This window comes from Phyllostomus hastatus, unplaced genomic scaffold, assembly GCF_019186645.2.
Source record: "Phyllostomus hastatus isolate PE091 unplaced genomic scaffold, TTU_PhHast_1.1 phas_contig_29, whole genome shotgun sequence".
Lineage (NCBI taxonomy): Eukaryota > Metazoa > Chordata > Mammalia > Chiroptera > Phyllostomidae > Phyllostomus > Phyllostomus hastatus.
Genome location: NW_025333835.1, coordinates 42,309,933 through 42,331,420, shown reverse-complemented (window position 1 = coordinate 42,331,420; position 21,488 = coordinate 42,309,933). Strand labels below are relative to the sequence as shown.

At 55.4% G+C, this 21,488-nt stretch overlaps 1 protein-coding gene across 1 annotated transcript; it reads right to left on the bottom strand.

Moving 5' to 3' along the window:
- Positions 1-364: 364 nt before the first annotated feature.
- On the bottom strand, positions 365-1,024 carry CCDC70 (coiled-coil domain containing 70). Its single transcript, XM_045838884.1, has one exon. It carries the CDS (start codon positions 1,022-1,024, stop codon positions 365-367), a length of 660 nt encoding a protein of 219 aa, XP_045694840.1.
- Positions 1,025-21,488: the final 20,464 nt, after the last annotated feature.

Below are 21,488 nucleotides of genomic sequence, written 5' to 3'. Positions count from 1 at the left end.
GGCATCGTCTGAGCCTCCGCTTCCCCTCGCCGCCCCCCCCCCATTCTGACTTGAAGGAGAGCCACAGTCTCTGTCCCCCGCGCCCACACACGCCGGGCTCGCGGAGACCTTCCCGGGCCCGAGCTCTGCAGCCAGCAATGCACCCGGAGCACGGGACTACGACCTCCGAGAATCGCAAAACCTGGGGAGAGGGGACCTGGCCTTTCTTGAAGAAGTTGGCTTTCCAAGTCTCTCCTGAGGACTTTATTAGATCTTTCAGAGCAAGGAGACCAGCAAGTGCCTATTTTCTCCGGCCCGTGGGGTCACCCCAGACTCGAGTCCCGATCTGGCAGAGTCTGGCCCCGCGGGCCCTCGTCTCCCCTGCTCACGCCCGGCTCCGGGAGGAGGCGGGCGCCCGTGGCCCCCTCTGCACATCGCGGCGCCCGTCCTCACCCATCGGCTCCTCAGCAGCGTGGCCACCCCCTTCCGCCCAGAACACGTTCTCCTCCCCCCAGAGGGACTTGTTGTCCTCCCACAGGGCCTTCTCCTCCTCCAGGAGAGCTCGCTCCTCGACCCACAGGGCCTTGCCTTCCTCCCAGAGAGCCTTGTCCTCCTGAAGAAGGTACAGGTCTATTTCCTGCAGGGCCTTGTCTTCCCTCCAGAAGAGACAGTGCTTCTCCCAGAAGCTCTCCTCCTCTTCCCGGAAAGACTTTTCTATTTCCCAGAAGGCTTTCTCCTCCTCCCAGAAGGCCTCCTCCTCTTCCCAGAAAGGTCTCTCCTCCTCCCAGGAGCTCAGCACCTGATCCTGGAAAGCGCGGATCTTGCCTCGGAAATGCCACATCTCTGCCCTGAAGTCTTCTATTTTCCCGCGGAAAACCCTGATCTCTTCCAGGAAAGCCTTTTCCTCCTGCAGCTTGTAGGCTCCTTTCTTCCGGTGAACGTTGGGCAAGGAGCCCAGCAGCGACCGGAAGCAGCCAAGTCCCATCCGTTTGCACACCTTGAAGAGAGACATCTTCCTGCCCAGCCAGGACAGCGGGTTGGCCATAATGGACCACAGGGCCGTTGGCCAAGTCCAGGTCAGCAGGTCAAAACCTGAGGGGACACACCAGAGAGAACACGTCCATGAGTGTCACATTGCAGAGGACGAGCCCTTGAGCACGTACCATTTGATCTGGGACAATTTAACCAGCCATTTCTTTCTCTGCCCCCTTGGCAGTGTTGGAGGAACAAGCTTTGCTAGAAAAACATGCTGGGTTGTCAAGGCTTTGCACTGAAGGTGTTGTCGATATCATCAAGCCCCAGGCACCTAACATCACAGAATCTCAGGGGGCAAGGGAAGTGCTTCTCAACAGGGAGAGGAGAGGAGAGGAGAGGAGGGAGAGAATGACAGATCTCCTAGTCTCGCCATGTGTTTGACAGATCAGGTATAGAAACCACCCACAAAGATCGGTAACCGCAAAGGTGGGCCGAGGGATGAAAAGGGCCGGGCGCGGGAAAGCGGTTGGAGTGCAGGTGAAATGAGGGGCACGCACAGGCGGCCGGGGCACTCATTGCCATTCCGAGCTTTCTGCAAGTAGCTGCCAGGGTCTGGCCGAGCAGTGCACTGTGGGGCAACACGAGTCCCTTCGGGTGAGCAGGATCTCTCCTTTCTCTGTTTTCTGACGCGGGAGAGAAGGAAGGACACACAGCCAGTGCATGTGTGTGTGCGTGAATGTGTGTGTGTGTGTGTGGTGGAGAGAGGGTGGCTGCACTGTGGGCAGCTGGTGGCATTGCCATCCACCCAGTCACACAAGCCAGAGCCTGGAGATTTTCCCTGACACCTTCCTCCCCCTCACTGGACTTTGGATCCATCCCCCAGCCCTGCCAGTGAAGATCCTTAACGATGCTTGACCCCGCAGCCCCTGCTCCATTTCCTGGACCGCGGCCAGTTCAGGCCAGGATGCCGGAAGCAGCCGGACGGGTCCCTGGTCCAGAGTTCACTCTCCCATCTTCCCTGACGCTGTGGCCCTAGGGGTGCTTCTGAGCACCGTCCCGTCCCCCCACGGCTGCTCGCAGCCCTTCAAAGCCCCACCGCCCGAATACCCGATCCAAACGCCTTAGCAGGCCCTCTGTAACTGGCCCCCACCCCCGCTTGTCTCTCTCCCTCCTGCTACCCAGTCTCCACTCAAGTCCAGACCTAAGACTCAGGAACAATGGGCTGCAACATCCCGTCCTCTGGACATGGCTGCCGTTTCCTGCGTGCACACCAGGGCGCGTGCAGTGTCCTCTGTCAAGATCACCTTCCCCTCCCACGGGGGGCGTGAGTTCCTGCTCTTCCTTTCCCTCTGAACGCTACCTGGGCCTCCGAGGTTCATCCACGCCTCCTCGGTGCGCCCTGTCGCTGCACGGTCCCACTGCTTGCTTGTCACGTCCGACTGAGATTAGGGGTGAACAAGCCTTGCCGCCATTCCTGAACCCTGATACTCAACATAAAGCTGTTCGTGTAGGAGGTAATAATGCCAACGGTTGAATTGAACTGAATTCCATTGGGTTTTGCAACTTGGATTTTCTGATGTAGTATGGTTATTTGTCTTATTCCTGCTATTTGCATAAATTGTTAGTATCTTGAGCGGGGAGGTTCCTCATTCTTCGAGTGCTGCCACCTTGATTTCTTTTTGCTGGGAGGACAGCGGGCCGGCCCTAAACGTGGGTTTGTGGAATTGGAGGAGGCAACTCCGTGAACAAAGCCACAGGGCCAGCTAGGGTGGCCTGCTAGCTGTTGACAGCAGTAACCGTTCCAATTACATCAGTAATATCGTCAGGACCTGCTCACTTACTCACCTTTTTTACGCAGGGCGGTTTACCCACAATGCCCACTTAATTCTCTCAGCCACACTGGGAGATAGTATGTTGATTCATCCCATCTTGTAACTAAGAAAACCGAGGCTTCAGGAAGTGTAACACCTGTCCAGAGAAGTACACAGATGCGCTAAGACTGCCGGAAGGTCATGGCAAGGACCAGTGTGAACGGTCCCTACACACCAGTGCAGCCCGATACTTCAGCCACCTCCGCGGCCTGGCTGCTGGGAACCTCTCAAGCAGGAAAGCCATCCTCACTGCCGTCCTGTGCTGTTCTCGCTGGAGAGCTCTGCCTGCACCCGCTTCACTGCCCCTCCCTGCCCAGGGCCCACGGCAGAGGTGCCCTCCTCTAGACGGACAGCCTCCCCTGGCTCCGCCTCAAGGTCGGACTCAGCAGAAGCCCCTCCTGCCCCACCAGGCCCATTTGGTCCCCCCCCCCCCCCGCTACGTCCACCATCTGGCACACGTAACAAATGTTCAGTAAAATGTCAGCTGAGCCAACGGCAGTGTCCTGGGGTAGAATGTCAGGAAAAAAAATTCATCCCTAAATTCTTCTCCCGAACGCTGAAATGACCTTTGAGAAAGATAAAAGTGCGTTCAGTATCAAATACGTAGTTGTGCTCTTAGATATAAAGCGCAACACAAAGTGGCAAATGTGCATCTGCACAGATCTCAGATCACAAGTCAGAGGAACACGCTTAGTCGGCAGTGCCGTGCTTTAAGACCAGGAACTCATCTCAGGGAAGGCATTCCGTGGCACGCCGTGCTTGGGACCCGCACTCAGCTAAAGCCCACGGTCACTCACCGCTTAGCTGTCTGCTGAGTGGGCGAGCCCTGCAGCTCCCAGGGGACAGGCGGTCATTGTCCTGTCAGACCCTCAGTGGTGTCGTGTTCGCAGACCCCCCAGCACTGTTTGCAAGGACCCCCTGTCCCCCTCAGTCTCAACTCACAGGGAGGAGTGGACCGGGACGCAGCCCCGAGTAAGAGGCTTTCAGGGGCGGAGGGACAGCCGGGATGGTCTGACCAGTGTCTCCACTGCCCATTCTGACCTCAGCGGCCAGTGACTGTTACATCACATCCTGCCCAGGCTGTGTCCGGAGCAGACTTCTGGGAAACCTTGCTTCAGCGAGGGGTTCGTACGGGGTGGGTCGCTTCCCTTGTTGCTACCCCAGCTCTCTCTCTGTCTCTGACTGCTGTGTGTCTGCACGCGGCTGCCTCTGTGTCTGTGCCGCTTACCGTTGGCTGAGTTTCTGGGACATTCAGATTTGCGGCAGTTTTTCCTCAAATTTGAGACATTTTGGTTGTTATTTCTTTAAATATTCTTTCTTTTCCTCCTCTCCCTGTGGGACTCCTGCAATGTGATGTTAGTAACGTGATAACTTACCGTGGGTCTCTGTAGCTTTGTTCACTTGTCTCCATCCTTTTTCCTTCTGTTGCCTAGACTGGGTAACCTCCACGGGCTTGCCTTCAGGGTCATTGGTTCTTGCTTCTGCCTGTCCAGATCTGTTGCTGATTTCCTCAAGTTTCATGTCCAACTTGAGAATTTCTATTTGGTTCTTTTATGTATATATATACACACACACACACACACACACACACACACACACACATACACAAATTTCTATTTTTCTATTGACACCCCCTATTTGGTGAGACATAATTCTCATTCTTTTAATTCTTTCGGTATGGTTTTCTTAGTTCCTCGACCATATTTGTAATTGCTGATTTAAAATCTTGGTCTAGTAAGTCCAACATCTGGAACCCTTCAGGGACAATTTCTAACCAAAAAGAGAATAACCCAGAATAATAGTTTCTATTGACCACCAGTTCCCCATTTAGGGGCCACTAATTCTTTTCTATTTTGTCACATGTCTCATAAGTTTTTATTGAAATTGGACACTAAAATAATATAATTTTAGCCCTGGCGTGTGCAGCTCAGTGGATGGAGCACAGGCCTGTGAAGCAAAGGGTCACCAGTTTGATTTCCAGCCAGGGCACATGCCTGGGTTGCGGGCCAGGTCCCCAGATGGGGGCGTGTGAGAGGCAGACACACATTGATGTTTCTCTCTTTCCCTCTTTCTCCTTCCCTTCCCCCCTCTCTAAAAATAAGTAAATAAATAAAATAAAAAATAATGTAATTTTAAATAACACAGTCCTAAATAGTTCGGTTATAGTACAAATAATGTGGCGTGGCGATCCTGGAGATGGGATCCCCCTTCCTCAGGTTGGTTGGTATTTGTTTTTGTTGTTTTGCTATTTATTTGTTAGGTGACTTTCCTGGATTAATTCTGAGAGGCCTGTATTGTTGGTCGTGTGTAGTCACTGACGTCTGCTTGGTTAGCTCCGTGGGCCACTAAGGACTGAACTGAGATACTTCCTCGATCAGACAAGCCTCCCTCCCTTTGCTGAGGGGCTGGCGCGTGTGGGTGTCGGGTGTGCCTTCCACGCCCAGACAGGCACGTTACAATGCTGCCTTCGCCTCCACTCCCGGCCCGCGCAGGGCCTCGGGGGCAGCCCAAGGTGGACGATCCCACCCTGTGCGGGTCTTCGCTGGGCACCTGCACAGCCATTCCCCGGAATATATATGTCAGCGCTTTCTAAAGTTCTATCTTGTTCTCCGGTTTTTCCTGTCATCGACCAGCCTCTTATTAGCTCCAGCTGGTAACACTGCTTCAGGAAATTGAGATATTACCAATGTATTTTTTTTAAAAAAGTAAATGCCCCGAGGATAGGGCAATTTGCACGAAGGAGGCATTGCGTTAGGTCAAATAAAGACAAGGTCTGTGGCCGGAGCTCTTCAGGGAACTGTCACACAAGCAAATGGTGATGCCACTTTGGCAGAGAGGGTGTTTGGCTCCAAACCCACCCTGTCCCTCTGCTTGTCCGCTCCAGAAGCCACAGTCACCACTTTTAACCATCCTCCTTCTCTAATATGTGTACTCGAGGCTATCCATGTCCGTATACATACACTTACGTGCATCTCACATGGTTTAAAACGTCACATGTTCATTATTACTCAATTAAACGATTCTCTGATATTCATTGTAACTTTTCTTTGACCCACTGGCTATTTGTAAGTATTTCGCTTGATTTCCAAATATGGGGGGATTTCCCGGTTACGTTTTTGTTACTGATTTCTAGCTCAATTCCACCACGGTCTCTGTCGGCACGGAAAGGGCCCCTGTCCCTCTCCGGCCAGCTGCCGCCTGCTCACTTCTCCTTGCTCGGGGGGCGGGGAGGTGGCCAAATGCTGCAGAGAAGATTCAAGTCGCCTCATATACCATCCTGTCCTCCAACAGGTCCCCCACCATATCCCACTGGTGGGGGGTGGGGGCAGAGAGGGAGTGATGAGGTCACCTTGGATTCAGGGCTGGGGACTGGCAGGGCCAGGACAAGTGTGAGACAGGCGAGGCACCCCGGGCACAGGATGTAAGGAGATGTCTCCCTCAGATCCATGCAAGTGCAGGGCCAGCCTGGACAGGGGTGCTTCCTTACCTTTTATACAAGAGGTGCGTCTCCCTGCTACCCTAGTAGACCCGCCTTTCCTGCTAAAACGCCACCGCAAACCCTAGCGTGTCGGGGCCGCAGGGTGCCTGCCACGGAGCAAGACTCCTGCTCCTCGTGGTGAGACCCAAGGGACTTAGCAGGCCCGACATGCAGATTCCTGGGCCCAGGTCCGGGCCTACAGATTCAGAACCTTGGGGAGTGAGTCGGGACTCGGCGTTTTAACGAAGAGCCCCAGGCACTTCTTGTAACCTGACAGTCGAGAACTTCCGCTACTCGATGCAGAACACAGCCCCTCCAGGTGGTCGACCTCAGACCGGAGGCAGAGACGGCCAGGAAGGTCACGACGCTGGGCACCGTTCCGCCTCCCGTGCAGTCTGCCTGCACCTAACGTCTGGAAGGACACTGGGTGGCTTTCGTCTCTCTCTACAGGGCAATTCTCAAGCACTTAAGGCGCCTCTCACATCCTAAACCCACTCTGAGGACCCTCTCTCCTGGATAATCCCCAGCCCGTGGCGGTGCCCCCCACCAGCAGAGAAAGGAAGAAAAATGAGAAGAGGCCCCCGGGCAGGCCCGCACCGCTGGCGGAAGCCACGGCACTGAACTGGCAGGGCTCCAGCACCGATTCATAACTCTTTTCAATGACGACTTCAGCGTGAAACTACAACCGACTTTTCCAAGGCTTCCCGGGAGGGCGCTGGTACCCCCTTCCGGCCTGGAAGCCCTCCCAGGTGCGGAAGCTGGCAGGGGGCGACTCCCCACCCGTGGGAGTGGGAAAGGCAGGCAGCTGCTCCCCGGGGCAGCAGCCAGGCCCTGCTGTCGCTGCAGGGGAGAAATGCAAAGCAGGGAACAGAGACAGACAGGCCGCGCCAGTGAGCAGGAGCCCCCCACATGCCGACCTGGACCGTGGGGGCGAAGTACTGACCCGGGGCTGCATGTTGAGAAGATGTCACCGGGTCTGTTTGAAATGTTCAACATTAAGTTCTGCCCCGTTCCTGGGCCTCTTTCATCGGCCCGAAGGTGAGTCTAGACAGCTCCGCGCAGCCTGGAAGAACCATCCCAGCAGATGGCTTCCCAGAATCTCTCAGGGGAAGATGACAAGCTGCTGAACTGTGCTTCCTGGAAAGAAAGTGACTGCGTCGCGGAAGTCAATTCCGTGTCTTAATTCCGTGGAGGGGAAGAAAGGCTTCGTCTACACGAGTCTGAGGAAAGTGGTGCTTCTCACGGAGAGAATGCATGCCCCTAAAGGAGCAAGAGACACGGGATGAAAGCGAGTTGTCCCGGGCTCTTAGGACCCACTCCCAGCAAGCTCAGGACAGCGAGTGGGGACCGCCTGCTACTGGACCCCTGAGCAGGTGCCGTTGATGTGGTCTTTCAAAGTGGGGTGGAGGCAAGGAGGGGCGTTTTCCCTGCCACAGGGGCCGAACAACGAAGGACACCTCGTGACACCGTAGGATCCTGCGGACGCACAGTAGGTGGGCGATACCCTCCGCTGAGTTCATGCAGAGCGGAGTAGACAGGCGGGGAGACTAGGGCGTGTGAGGAGCTGCAGGTAATACAGGATGTGGCCCCCAGCACCTGAAGCGTTTGTTGAAAACAGTCTGTGATTTTGATTAACGCCTCCCTTCGGAGGAACAGGTGTGGAGACGGTTCATCTTTAATATTTAATGTTGCCCAAAACAAGCAGCAAGTCGGGGGTCTGCCCCCCATCAAGTTTAGAAATAGCCTGATGTACCTAGTCCATCACCACCAACACAACTGTCAAGTCCATGATGCATTCCCGCCTCAGGCTGCAGCCTTGGGGTGAAAATACGCAATGCCCATCACTGAGCCAGGGCTCAGCGCCAAGAGACACTTAGACACCTACAGATAAATGCAACCCACTGTTGCATTAGGACAAAAATCAGAGGTTTACAGCAAAGTAATATTTTATCAGTGTGAACACGAAAACTGGTAAAAGGGTGTCTGCAACGGAATTGTTGGCATTTGGGACCAGGTAACTCCTAGCTGCGGGGGCTGCCCTGTTCTGTGAGGGTCGTCGAGCAGCACCCCTGGTCTCCATCTGCCTGACGCTAGCCAACCCCCACCCGCAAGTCATGACAATTAAAAATCTGTCCAGACGTCGCCCGTGTCCCCTGGGAGGCAAACACGACCCCTGGTGGAAGGCCAGCATTAAGAAACACTAGCTGGATGGAAAATTGAAAGTGTAGAATTTCATTTGGCAATTATTATCCGTTCATTTCCTCCTTCCCTGTCTTATCACTCAGCCTTGAGGGGAGGAAACAGCAGGGACTTTTATTGCTACTCAGTGACGCAGCAGCAAACGCAAGACAATCCAGCCACTGTCTTATACGAGCGGAGTTCTAAGCCCCTTCAATTCCCACTGGAAAGGAAGGACAGCCCAGCTCACCACCCCAATCCCTTCCTGTTTCAGATTTCCCCCAAAGAAGAAAACTTCCGACCAAGTGCACAACATTTTTATTTCCTTAGTACTAAGAGAGTTTAGAAATGGACTGAAGTCGTCATTACCACCATAAGTCGCATGGGGGCGCTCTCGAGCATCTCCTGGGGTTGAGGGACCTGCCCTGACTCAGAAAAGCTGCCATCCGGAAGGGCTGGGGGACAGTGCCACTGGCTTCTGTGAATTGTTCACATCCCCACCGTAAAAGATCTTTCATAGCACATCTGACCCTGGAGATTCACACAGGAAGTCCCGTGACCGCGAAAGCAGACTCCCTCGTGTTTTCTCAAATTGCAGCTTTTTTTTTTTTTTTGGTAGGCTTGGCACCCAAAAGATATTTGTTTTTGCTTTGAATTGAAATAAATCCATATCAGAGATTATAAAAAGTAAGTCACACGGGGGAAGCAGAAGACTAAAATACAGGCAATGAAAGAATATGCGATATCACTAGTGATCAAAAATCTAAATTAAAGTAATAATTAAATTCCGTTTTGCCTATTAAACTAATAATAATGCTTTAGTCTTTCTAATTAATAGCCAGTGCTCTTGAGGGTGTGGTGAAGCAGACGCTTTCATATACCACCAAACGCACTGTAAACGGATGCCTCTCTTTTGCAAATTAATTTTATCACAAAAGCCAAAAAAAATTGCTCATGCTTTTCAACTCAATAATATCACATCTAATTGTTTACTCTAAGGGAACTATCATCTAGCATATGAAAAATAGCAACTTTCATCGAAAGATACGTGTCCTAAGATTAATCCAAATAGTGAAGAATTGAGAGTGAATGTCTAACAAGACAGTGTTAGGTACAGTGCAAATACATCGTACTCCGTGAAAGGCGAGAGAGAGCTTTTGCAATGATGCTCATGAAGACCACAGAGCCACAGAAAAAATCTGCTGTCAAAGTGAAAAATGTTCACTTAATGTGCCGATTAATACCAGCGCCTAAAGTGTGTGTGTACGAGCCTCTCCATAAACACGCACTTGAAAGAAAAGCTCCAAAGGATTAACAGTCGTGGGCGAGGAGCCCTGCGGTGGTTTATGTGATAAATGGTTTTCCTTTCTCTGTGATCTAGCTTTCCTATTAGTTTCCCTTCCTAATGGGAAAGAAAATATTCCGAAAGAGCAAAAGAATATTTCCCCAGCGGCATCACACCATAGCTCCCTTCTTTGGGGTCCCCTCCCGGTGGTTCTGTAGGCTCGCCTCTCTCCACCCCTACAAGTAACTTTTTAATCTCAGGAACTTGGAGCAGCCACTGAACTGCTTTTCCTTTCAAATAATGCTTCTCACATGCATTTGCAGGCCCTGGCCTCCAGGCTACGGACAGCCCATGTCACGGAGGTTCACAAATTCTGAAGCTCGGAAGGGCAGTCGGAGAGGGCGGGACACCTGGAGCTGAGACAGGAGGAGAGAGACACGGGGGCTGGTAACGGGTCCTGCGAGGTTGCCAGGGACAGTGAGAGCCGGGTTTCTCCCCGAGAACCCCTCGGACACCCCAGGAGATGCAGATGATGAGCCTTGTGCAGAGCAAGTTGTCTGCATCAGGAGACTCCCCTCCTTTTGACCTCAGAAGGGGAAAGGGAGGGAGCCAGGAGGAGCCCTGGCCTGGGTGGAGATCTGTGGAGGGAGAAGACTGAGAACCACCCACACACGCACGCACGCACGCACACGTGCACTGTTGCAGGGGGAGGGCACAGTGTAACGGCCGCACAGCCTTCTCAGCATGCATTTAGGATGAACCACCTAAGGCACCGAGTGTTCTAGCCGACTAAAGAACCTCTTGCCTGCTGAGGCCTGGGAGAGGTTCCTCCGTTCTTGCCGGAGTGGGACTTTGTACCCCTAAGAGTTTTCTAAGGGATTTGTTTGTTCTGGAGGAGGAGGTGGGGTGAGGGAGGCAAAGAAGGAGAGACCCTTTCAAACCACAGCACGATTCCAGTGACTGGTGCACGAGCGGGATTTACGGTGTCCCCGTGGCTCCTGCGGCGTTGTCACTCAGCCACCGAGGCCGGAGGTGGCCGAAAGAGCATGGACTTTCAGAGCGAGACCTACCGTCCGTGCCCTGCCGACGTGTGTACGTCTGTCCATCCGGGAAAGGAGAATGGCACTCTTATCTGATGACAGCGGCTGCCTCTAGGGGAAGTGGAGGAGCGTTCTCTCCCAGCCCCAGGTCGGATGGGTTTGCGCTGACAGGTGAGGGCACCCCGAGCTATAATCTGCTGTGGACAAAGCAGTGATGCCCCGTGGGGCCCCGGCTGGCCTGCTGGTGGCATCGCAGAGAGCTGTGCTCCCTTCGCCGTGTGCTCCGGGAGCTCCACGGCCAGGCTTTGGCTTGGCCCCGAGTTGGCGTCTTCCCCTGGTTCTCTGTGCCCGGCTCGGAAATGTGCTGACGGCGTGGGCCCGTTCAGTGTGTGGGGGGCCAGGCCGCGTGCAGCCTGATGAGGTGGGGTTGTTTGTTTGTTTGTTTGTTTGTTTGTTTTTGTGTCTGGGTATAAATACGATACAGTAGCAAACCTACTTCACGTCAGGTTGGGGGCTGGAGGCCTTTTGCAAACCCATTTGTCTGGAAGATCAGGATGACGTTCAGCAGTAACCACTAACTTCCCCTGTGGCCACTGTGGTTGTCAAACGAAGTAAAACTCCGAGTGTGTGTGTCAGTCCTCAGCCGGGAGCCCCACGAGGTGGGATTTGAGATGAAGACCCTGCCGCGTGCCTCCAAGAGGCGGTGCCCAGAGGGCGCCCCTGCGGAGCGGTGCTTCTGTCTCAGCTGTGCGTGCACAGTCTCTGTGTGTTTTTACAAGGAGCTGAGAGGCAATGTGGGGGCGAGGGGAAGGGGTGTGCCTTATAAACAAGCTAAGCCCTGAATGGCCATCGATGTTGGGCACCCGCCTTTATCAGAAGCGGCAGCTCCAAGCCCGAGGCTCACCGCTCTCCGGAGCTGTAAGAGAAAAGGCCGCTGAGGCCCACGGAGGGAGGTGCCCACTGAGTTTGGAGGCGCCCTCTCTGGTCCGGATTTCCTCCCAGATCCGAAGGGCCTGGCTGCGCCCTCTGCTGGCCGAGAGGGGGAAAGCCCTTGTTCGGCCCGGTCCCCTTTGGGTCCTGATGGTTTCGCGTTTCCTTCAGCCATGGAACGTGTGGGTCCCGCCCTCATCTGGGACGCCCAGGGCCATCCTCAGGGGGCCCCATGTCGCCCTCTCCATGCTGGGGGCCGGGCACGGCTCCGCAGTCCCTCCCAGCCACCACGCTCACGCGAGGGCCTCAGGGAACACAGCCGAAAGCCAGCAGAGCCCGTGTCTAAGCCTGCTCCAGGCCACACGCGAACCTGCGCTTCCCTGACACCCCTGACACCAGCCCCGGAGCAGGAGACGGGAGAAGAGCGTCCAGGCTGCGTGGGCTGCCCGTGTCCGCAGACCGAAAGGGCCCGGCCGGGGCCGGGGGGACCTGAAGAGGCAGCCGCCCCTCCTCTCTGGGTGTGTCACAAGGTGGTGGCTTGCGGAGGAGTGAACACGGTAACACCTGACCTTCCCGACGTCATGGAGACTCGAAGGTCAAATCCAAGAGGCTGGGAGCGATCATCCACCGATCCAATCCGAGAAGAGGCTGCAGCAAAGGTAACCGTACGTGGAAGTCACTTCAGGGTATTGGCTGCGCCGGGCAGCCCGTTACAGAACACTCTGTTCCGTTCTCCGCCTGCACCCGTCGAGACGGGGGCTGAACGTGGTAAAGACGGGACCGTCTCACTTTCTGGTGTCGGCACAGAGAGGTCTGCCTCAAAACCACCCTGGGTCCGTAACGCTCCTTTCAGCAGTCATGCTGTCCGTGCCCGGCACGGCCTGCCGTTCTGCGAGCCAAGGTGGAAGAACCCGTCGTTTGAAATTTTACTTTGCCGCTCAGTTCTGGGCACTGGCTGTCCGCCCCTCCCTGTTCTCCCTGCCCCGTTGGTGACCTTTCTCCGAGCCAGGGGCTCTCCGGATCCAGGCAGGAAGGACGGGGAGCCAGTGAGGGTGAGCCCCCCCCACACACACAGCGTCTCAGGCAACAGCTCTGGCCCCTGAGCTCTCTCCTGCTTCTGCACTCAGAGCCCAGAGCCCGAGGACAGACCGCAGGAGGGTCTCGGAGCCCTGGGAGCCCTGTGGGTGGGAGATCAGTTCCTTCACTGGCTCGGTTAGTGGAGGAACCGAGGCTGCAGGCTGCCCTGGCCTCGACCTATCTCACCACCGTCATGCCTGCGTCTTGGAAGGCAGGCTAGACTAGGGAAAGGAGGTGGGGCTGTGTGTGTTTTTCCACTTGAATAAGTAATTCACGTGCAATGCACATAGCACCAAGTTCAAAGGCATACGCAGGTGTTCAGTGTAAACTGCTGTGTCTTTCTCCCACCCCTGCCCCCCAGGGCCAAAGGCTCTTACCAGAGACCCCCCGCTGTGACTGGTTTCCTGGGAAAGGAAGGAAATCCTCGAGTCAAATGGACTTGCTCTTTAGGGAGTCCGATCAGACGGGGAAACAAGACAGTCCTAGGGCCAGCCGGTCTGTAAGAGCTACAGGGCATCAGCAGACTCGGGGAGCCAACCAGAGAGGTGTTTTCAATGGGGCACAGCTTCCTGCGAGGTGGCTGCATGGGTGGGTCACTGTGGGCCACGTGAGTCTTCCCTGGGCTGCTCTTTCCTCTGCGAGTGTGAGCCCCAGAACACAGTTTCTTCTAGGCCTTTTATGATGCAGGCTGGGAGCCCCCACCCTCTTCCTCTTGTCCTGGAAGGAAGAGACCCGTTTTTTACTCTGTGCACAGACAGGGGGAGGACCTGTGCGCTGAGGCATAACCGGGGTGGGCATCGGAGAGCTTCCCCGCCCCCACCGCATCCTCCGGTCCTTTTCTTCCCTTCCCTTCCCCACCCCCATGTGCGTGCTCAACACATACAATAAGCAGTGCCCGCGCTTCCTCTAGATTTATGATTTATGGTTATTCATCTTATTATCCAAGTGGCTTTGCCAGGTAAAATATTAAGGCACCACAGCCATTACCACCTCTTCTTCCATGATCTCATTGGCAGCTGGTGTTGCCATGACAACGAGGCTGGAGAACTGGTACTGAGCTTCGGTGGAAGATGATGTGAACATTGGGGTGTGTGTGTGTGTGTGCATGTGCGTGTGCGTGGACAGATTTCCCATCACATGTATCTGTGGTGCGGAAGCCCGTGGATGGATTTCTTAGTTCCTCCCTTCTGCTGCTTCTTCCAGTTTGGTCCACATTAGCTTCAGGGCTCTGGATCAGTGGGAAGGAAGCTTTGGAGGGTGACTTCTACGCTTGGGTTTTGAGTGGCAAACGGGAAGCAGGGACCCGTGAGAAACATGTTAGAGACTTCTGACCACCGTGAATTGAAGCGACTGTATCCACCTGATGTTGCACTTAAAAGTGCCTTGCGCCTAGCTTATTTAACATCTTTGTAATTATTCTATTAGACGCGGAAAGTCAGGGCTGGGAGGATCCCAGAAGTCATCTGTCTGATCCCCTTTCCACGGAGATGAGACCGAGGCCCAGACGGACTGACGTGTGGCCACACCGAGAAAGGGTGTGGCTCCGGAATCCCACTCCCTGGCTCAGGGGCTGGTTCCGGCAAGTCTTCACTGTGACCTCAGCCGAGAGACTGTCCCCTCTAAGTCTCGGTTTGCTGATCCGCAGAATGGGGGTAATATTGAGAGGGACCTTCCCAGGTCATTGTAAGGATTAAGTGAGATAATCCGGGAAGTGTGGCACACACTTAGCCCTTAATAAGTTTTACCGCCATCACCCTGGGTCGCGCTGGAAATCAGTGTAGAAATAAGAGTGAGGTCCAGCTCAGTCAACTCCCGCTTAAACTGGAACCTTTCCCACCCGCCCCATCATGTCCTGTGTTTCTGTGTGTGCGTCATCCAGGGGAGAGCGGAAGCCCCTTCTGAGGTGCGGGTCGTCTTTTCTGAAACCCCCCTCTGAACGGTGTATAATGCCCACCCACCCTGGGCGTGCTGTGGGTGCTCGTGGACCTGAGGGCAAACAAACAGTACGCGCTTCCTGTGCTCAGGGGACATCGATCCGACAGACGTGCGGTGGCTGTGGTGCAGGAGGGGGAGGAAGACGAGGAACCCCACGGAGGCAAGTGAACATTTTGCGATCACCTCCTATGAAACCAGGCATCTGCCAGGCTCTTTGCGGGCGTGTTTAATCTCTCCACCGCCCCACAAAGCGAGCGCACTCATATCCATTCTACCAGCAAGCACTCGAAGACTGGGCAGTCATGTAGTGCGTCTGGCTTCCCAGGGCTGGCTGAGAGTGGGGTGTCCCAGCCTTCACATTTCTTATTTCAGGGGCTGCGGCTGCCTTCCATAGCTGTGGTTCGGGAAGACTTTTCAGCCCCCCCTGTGAGCCAGAAGCTCATTTCCTGAGAGCGGGGAGAGGGAGTTAGGCCAGACGGACACCTTTCCCATCACTTGCACGGAGCAGAGTTGGGTGACTCTGAGGGTCTAAAATATCGTCCCCGCCGAACGGGACGGGCACCGAGAATCACACCAGGCTGGGCGGTTTTGCAGGATGCCACTCGTGTAAACTTCCTTTCATCGCTCTGTCAGGAAGAAGAGCAGCGCAGTGACACCTCACAGTCCTCCTCGGAGGAGCAAGCTGTTCTGGGGAAATGACTTCAAAAGGTGTGCTGGGGTAAAAACAGGCCCTCTCGGGAGGGGGCCGTGCTCCTGTATCCCAGGGAATGAGGCCGCTGACTCAGCTGCTGTCCACTCGGGTTTTGTACGAGTGGCCCAGTCTCTGGGCGAGTTGGGTAAACCAGAACGGAGTTTAACTATTGAGGGACCCATCCTTCCCCGGAGTTGGGGGTGGAGGTCAGAGGTGGCCTGCCGTGACTGAGCGGTGACTGAGCGCTACCCAAACCAACAGGGCCCAGGAGGGGGCTGGATGACTCGTCTAGGATGCCGGTTGGAGCAGCAACCATCTTTTTTTTTTTCTTCCTTAAATTTCTGCTGTATGTTTATTTGGGTTTCTGGGATTTGGAAGGCCAAAGCTTTGATGAAGGGAAGGGGCCCCAGCCCCGGCGCTGCATGGAGTGGCAGAACTGGTGGCGAACTCCTACTTGGGAGAGAGATTTCATCTCCAGGTGGGAGACATGGCCCTGCCTCTTGCTAGCTGTACACAGGTTACCAACCTGGCTCATTGCACCTGCTGGTGGGTGGGGTGCATCTGCACTGAGCTACTGGGGGCACGGCGTGAAATAAGAAAAGTGGGGACTTAGAAAATGCTAGTGATTGCAATAACCGCTATGATAAAACCCGCTACACGGAGAACTCTTTTTGGTCTCAATATGCCTCATCTTTTTACTCCACATTATTTTCTTGGTAACCAAATTCTAGGAGGTGCGTTGTGGTGCCATCTTTGCCTCCCTGCCATACCCACCAGGCAGGCATTCCCCAAACCCGTACAGGCGCGGTTTCAACCCCGGAGGTGGTGCAGCGGACGTGGGGCGCAGCCCGCAGCAGGGTCTGCCCTGACTTCCTGCGCGGGCGATCAGAGGCTGGGGCTGGAGGGGGGCGCTCTCCCAGGCGGCCGGCGCGGAGACCCTGGCCCGCTCCGGGAGAGCAGCGCCTCGGAGGCCGCGGCCCTTACATAACTAGGATGATGTAACCGCTGGCTGCTCCCGAGGGGCGGGGACGGGGGCGGGAGCGGCGGCAGGGGCGGGGGCGCCGGGAGCGCGGGACTCTGTGTGCGGCGCGCGCGCGCCACGAGGTCCCTTTACGGCCGCGCCGCGAGGTTGGTCCAGGGACTGCGCTACTACCCTGGGTGCATCCTAGGGTGCAGCTTCCAGGTCTGCAGGCTCGGGGCGCTGGACCCGGTGGGCGGGGTCCTCGGGCTGTCACGTGGCCCGCCTCCCCGTGGGCAGGTCGAGGGGGCGAGGAGGCGCCCTCGATCTCATCCAGATCTTGCAGGACCGATTAAGCGCCAGTGGCGCCCGCAGGCTAGCGGCCTTAGGCTGCTGTGGGGGACTGTGGCGGGTCCCGGAGCCTCGGGGCTCTGGGACGGTGCAGGCGCCCGAGGGGCGGGGCTTTGGCGGTCCCGACTCAGACCCAAGAAAGTCAGGCGGACTGGCGTCTCCGAGCCTGCAGGCGGCCAGCAGGGCGTGCTGGGGCAGCTGTCTTCGTGGAGTTGTCTTCAGCCAGGGCTAGTTCTAAATTGCTACCCGAGATTTGTTTGGCCGAGTACTTGCCTGGGTGTGCTTTTATTTTTTCCTCCCTGATAAATTGCGGCTTGTGCACGGTGACCTGTTGCTCCAGCTGGAACATTCCGAGTGTGGGTTTTGGGGCTCTTTGGGCTGTGCACCCGAGGGTGCGGTTGGTGACCCGGGTTTCACCGGCCTGTGGTCACCTTCACTGTGCCCTGGTCGGCCCTCCACCTGGTTGTGGTTTGGAAAGGTGGCAATTCCAGGGGATGGAGAGATGTTTTTTTTTTTTATTTTAGAATTAGTTAGGCTTACGCACTGGTTCTCAACCCTGTGTGAACATTGAGTCACCAGGGGAGAATGAAAAATACCAGTTTTCGGGCCCTATCCCCAGAAGTTCTGATTCCATTAGTCTGCATGGGGCCTAGACTGACATTTTGTAAAAATCCTCTGGATGTTTCTAGGAGACTCCCCCTTGCACTAAAGTTTTTATCCGTTGCTGAGGCAGCCCGGGCCAACTTCCATCCCACGGGCACGAGGCTTCACCCACGGGGTGGCCGTCCCTGCTGCTCCCCACGCGCTGGTGGAAAACGCGCAGACTCCGCTCAGGGGGCAGGGCTACGGAGAATGGTGGGGAGTGTGGCTGTCAACGCCCCGCCCCCGCCCCCGCCCCCGGCTCCGCCCACCCAGGGAATTTAGGCAGCACTCCGGCAGCCTCTTGTCTTTCAAAGGGTTGTCCTCTGGCAGCGGCCTCTGCTTGCTGCGTCTTTCCAGGTTACACCGCACGCAGCTGGGAGAGCGCGAGTCAGCTTCCTTTCCCGGGAAAACGCGCTTCTAGAAGCCCCCAGACTCTTCCTTCCGTGGAGGTGGAGGATGGCAAGCGTAGGTGGGCGCCCAGTGGCTGTGCATTTAGTGAATCCGAGGGAAAGACAGCAGCTCCCTTTTTTTTTTCACCCAAGGATATGTCTTTATTACTTTTACAGAAAAGAAGGGAGAGAGAAAGGGGAAAAAAAAAAGCGATGTGAGAGAAACATCAATAAGTTGCCTCCCACACATGCCCTGGCTGGGGATTGAAACTGCAACCTAGTATGTGCCCTGACCAAGACTCGAACCTGCAACCTTTTGGTGCAGGGACAATGCTTCAAGTAACTGAGCCACCTGGCCAGGGCGACAACACCTTACTTTGATTTCAGTGTGACAATTTGTAGTTTGGGTTTACAATGTTTTTGGGTTTTTTTTTCCCTTGGGATTTTCATTAAATGTCCCTATATTGGGCCCGGAGGGAGCAGGATCTAGTCAGGCTCCCAAACTTGCCCCAAACTAAGGATTGCCCCAGGGGCAATTGAAATAAAACAACGATCAGATGCCTAGCAGGTGTGGGTGGGGATGTTGGGGGGAAACGGATGCCTGGGAGCTTGCTCCCTGATGTCGGGGTTGGGGGACCACTAAGGACAGTGGTTGCTTACGTGGAATCAAAATCGCCTGCAGAGCATGGGAACCCCCAGCTTGCTGGGCCCACCCTCAAGTGTCTGACCCAGTGGGCAGAGAGAACCCGTCTGATTGACACGGCTTGTCTGGGGACACCGTTGGGCCCCACCAGGTGCGGCAGAAGGCTCCCCAGACCGGGTGTTGAAACACCCTCCTTCCACTTCATCCCCTACCACCTGGTGACGCTCCTCTTTCTGCATATGAAAATTAGGGACGGGTAGAAAGTTTTTAAAGATAAAAACGCTTCCCAAAAGACAGAGCAGGAGGAAAAGTAAAAAACACAAACAAATGAGCTAAGTCTTGCTGTTCACAACAGATTGGACTCGGAGGGAATCCTCGTGCGGAAGGCATAGAACAGACGGAGGGCAGGAGGCACCCCACAGGCCCGCCGTGCCCGCGCACGCGGCGGCAGCTCCCCCGCCCCCCCTGGGGCTGGGGGAAGAGGTCTGACTCGGAGGAGCCGCCCCCAGCAACCCTCAGTCTCCAGTGGGGTCAGCGTGGCGGCCCAGAGGCCCCCCGTGTCTTTTGGCTGGTCTTCACGGAGAAAAGCCTCTCTGCTTCCTCCCTCCCCCCCAAAGGAGGGGGGTTTTTGGGCTCAGCTTCCTGGGTGTTCTGGGTCCTGCGCTTCTGGCCCTGGTGTGGCTTGGGAAGCGCTTGCAGGCTTGACACCAGCGCCTCCTCCAGGACAGGCCCGTATTTGCAGGCCCCTATTTCCTGACTTTTTCTGGAAGGCCTTGGCTCTTTCTGAGGAACTTCTTGCTTCTGCAAAAATAAATAAAAATAAAAAAATCCGTTCCCAGTGATCCCGGGGGCCCCACTTGGAGGGGCTAACAAATCTGCCAGCTTCCTCTTTGGTTCTAGTTTAAAATGCTCGCAAAGTTCCTAATGAGTCGAAGGGCTGAGGGACCAAAGGAGGAGCTCAGTTTTGAACAGGGAAGGTATTAATGTCTTTATTAATAATAGTTTAATTATTATTTGTTGAGCTCTTCATTTATTCCAAGTGCAGTGATACATGGCTTTCTCACACACACACACACACACACACACACACACACACAGTCTTCTGGGCTGCCCAAGAAGTACAGCTCACGATCCTATTTCTGCAGACGAGGGGGGACCGAGCTCAGAAAGGTGCGGCCAGCCCGTGAGGCTGCACAGCTAGGAAGAGGCAGAGCTGTGTTAGAAGCCCGCGGCGCTCCATTCAAAGCCTTTACTTCTTACTGACACTTTTAGTTTCCAGTCGGGCCTTTCGGGAAGCTGTGCAATCGTCAGAAGTCTCTGGCCCCCGACCGCAGCGGCAGCGGGCAGGGTGTTCTCCGGGCTGCGCCGGACCGATTCCAGAGGAATCACAGACGTGAGAATGGGAACATTCTTACTGGTGTCCTGACCGTGAGACAAGGCGGGTGGTGACTTCCCCCGTGGCCATGACTGCCAAACCGAACCCAAGCTCGTAAACATTCTTTGGCCCCGCCGCCAGTGTCCAGGCATGTCCCTGGCAGCTGCGCTGGACCAGGGCGTGGGGCAGGAGACCAGCTGTTGGCAGGCTGCGCATAAACAGGGCCTGGGGGAGGAGCTGGGCTTCTTGCAGAACCTTCAGGGGACCGGGTCACATTCCGTGCTGCCAGGGAGAAACCTCGGGGCTTGTCGAGGGAGGGAGGCAAGCCCTGAGCTCCCGGCCTGCCTTCTGTGAGGAGAGCTCTGCCTTGGGGCCGCCTCCCGCCAGGGCCCCCCTCCATTCTGCCTCCACCTCCCTCAGCCGGTTTTGTGACCGGGAAAGACTAGGCAAGTGAAGGTACAAGAGGCATCTCAAAACGCAGAGAGAAACAGTGAGGGAATGGGGTGGGGGTAGGGGGTTGCATCCAACCGTATGATGCTTCTGTGCAAATCAGAAAGACACCTCTCCTAGTCCTCCATTTGCTTTGCTGTCATCTGCCAGAAAGCTGTCCTAATGCAGACACAGACCTGCCCTTGCCAGGATCTGCGTGGCGCCCCCTAGAGTTGTGCAGCACACACCCTGTGGCCCTGAAGGAACCTTTGCGTTCTCAGAGGGGGTGCAGAGCTCCCCCCCTTAACTACCCCCCTCCTCCTTCGTTCCCTACTTGGAGATCTCCCCCTTGCAGGGGTCCCCCTGTAGCTGCACAGGGATGATGCTAATGGTCTCCTGAGCTCCCCACCACCCCCACATTGGAAAAAGGAGAAACAACCCATCTATCAAAGAACTGTGGGGTTTTTTTGGGGGGGGGGGTGCTTCCCAGTATTAGAGGCAGCGGAGAAAGGTAGTTTGGACACCAAATTGTCGGACTCTCCAAATACTTTAAAACGTGCAGGAAGCTGATGGCACAGAGGACGTCGAGCCTGAGAGGATGGTGCCGTGCGTGTAGCCGGTGGTGGGCGGGGGGGGGGGGGGCTGCCTAGTAGGTGCCCACAGGTTGTTTCACCAGCTGAAGCCCCCCGCAGGTCAACGCCAGCATTTCCTGCTCACACTGTGCCGCGTCCCTAAACGGACCTGCGGCGGCTAGAGCAGGCTGCTGCTGTCTCTGCAGAGCTGCCGCTGCCGGAGAAACGGGTGTTCCCGCAGGAGTTGGGAAGATAGGTTGACCATGTAGCACTTTTCAAGATGCTCAAGGTGTTTTATTATTTTTCCCCCTCTAAAACCGAGTCAGGCATTTTCCAGAATAGTATTATACCACTTGGAGCTGTACAATGATGTCCCAAGTCAAGCGGAGGACTCGCTGCCTCGTGGCACCTCGGAGCTGCTCCCCAGCGCTGTGGGGAGGGGCAGCGAGGGGAGGGGCCGTCACGTGGTTTACTTGTAGCGTCCAGTGAAACAGGCTGACTTAATAAAGCGGGCTACTTCAGCAAAGAGAGCAGGCTCCGTGATGACTACTTGTTAACTGCCCTGCCAAGACATTCCTCTGTGCATAAACCTTCATTCATGGTATCCTGGACTTCGTTGGAATAGTCTGAGCGCCAGTTATGGATTCAACCACTCAAAAGATATGCATATTTATCGAGTTCCTGATGCGT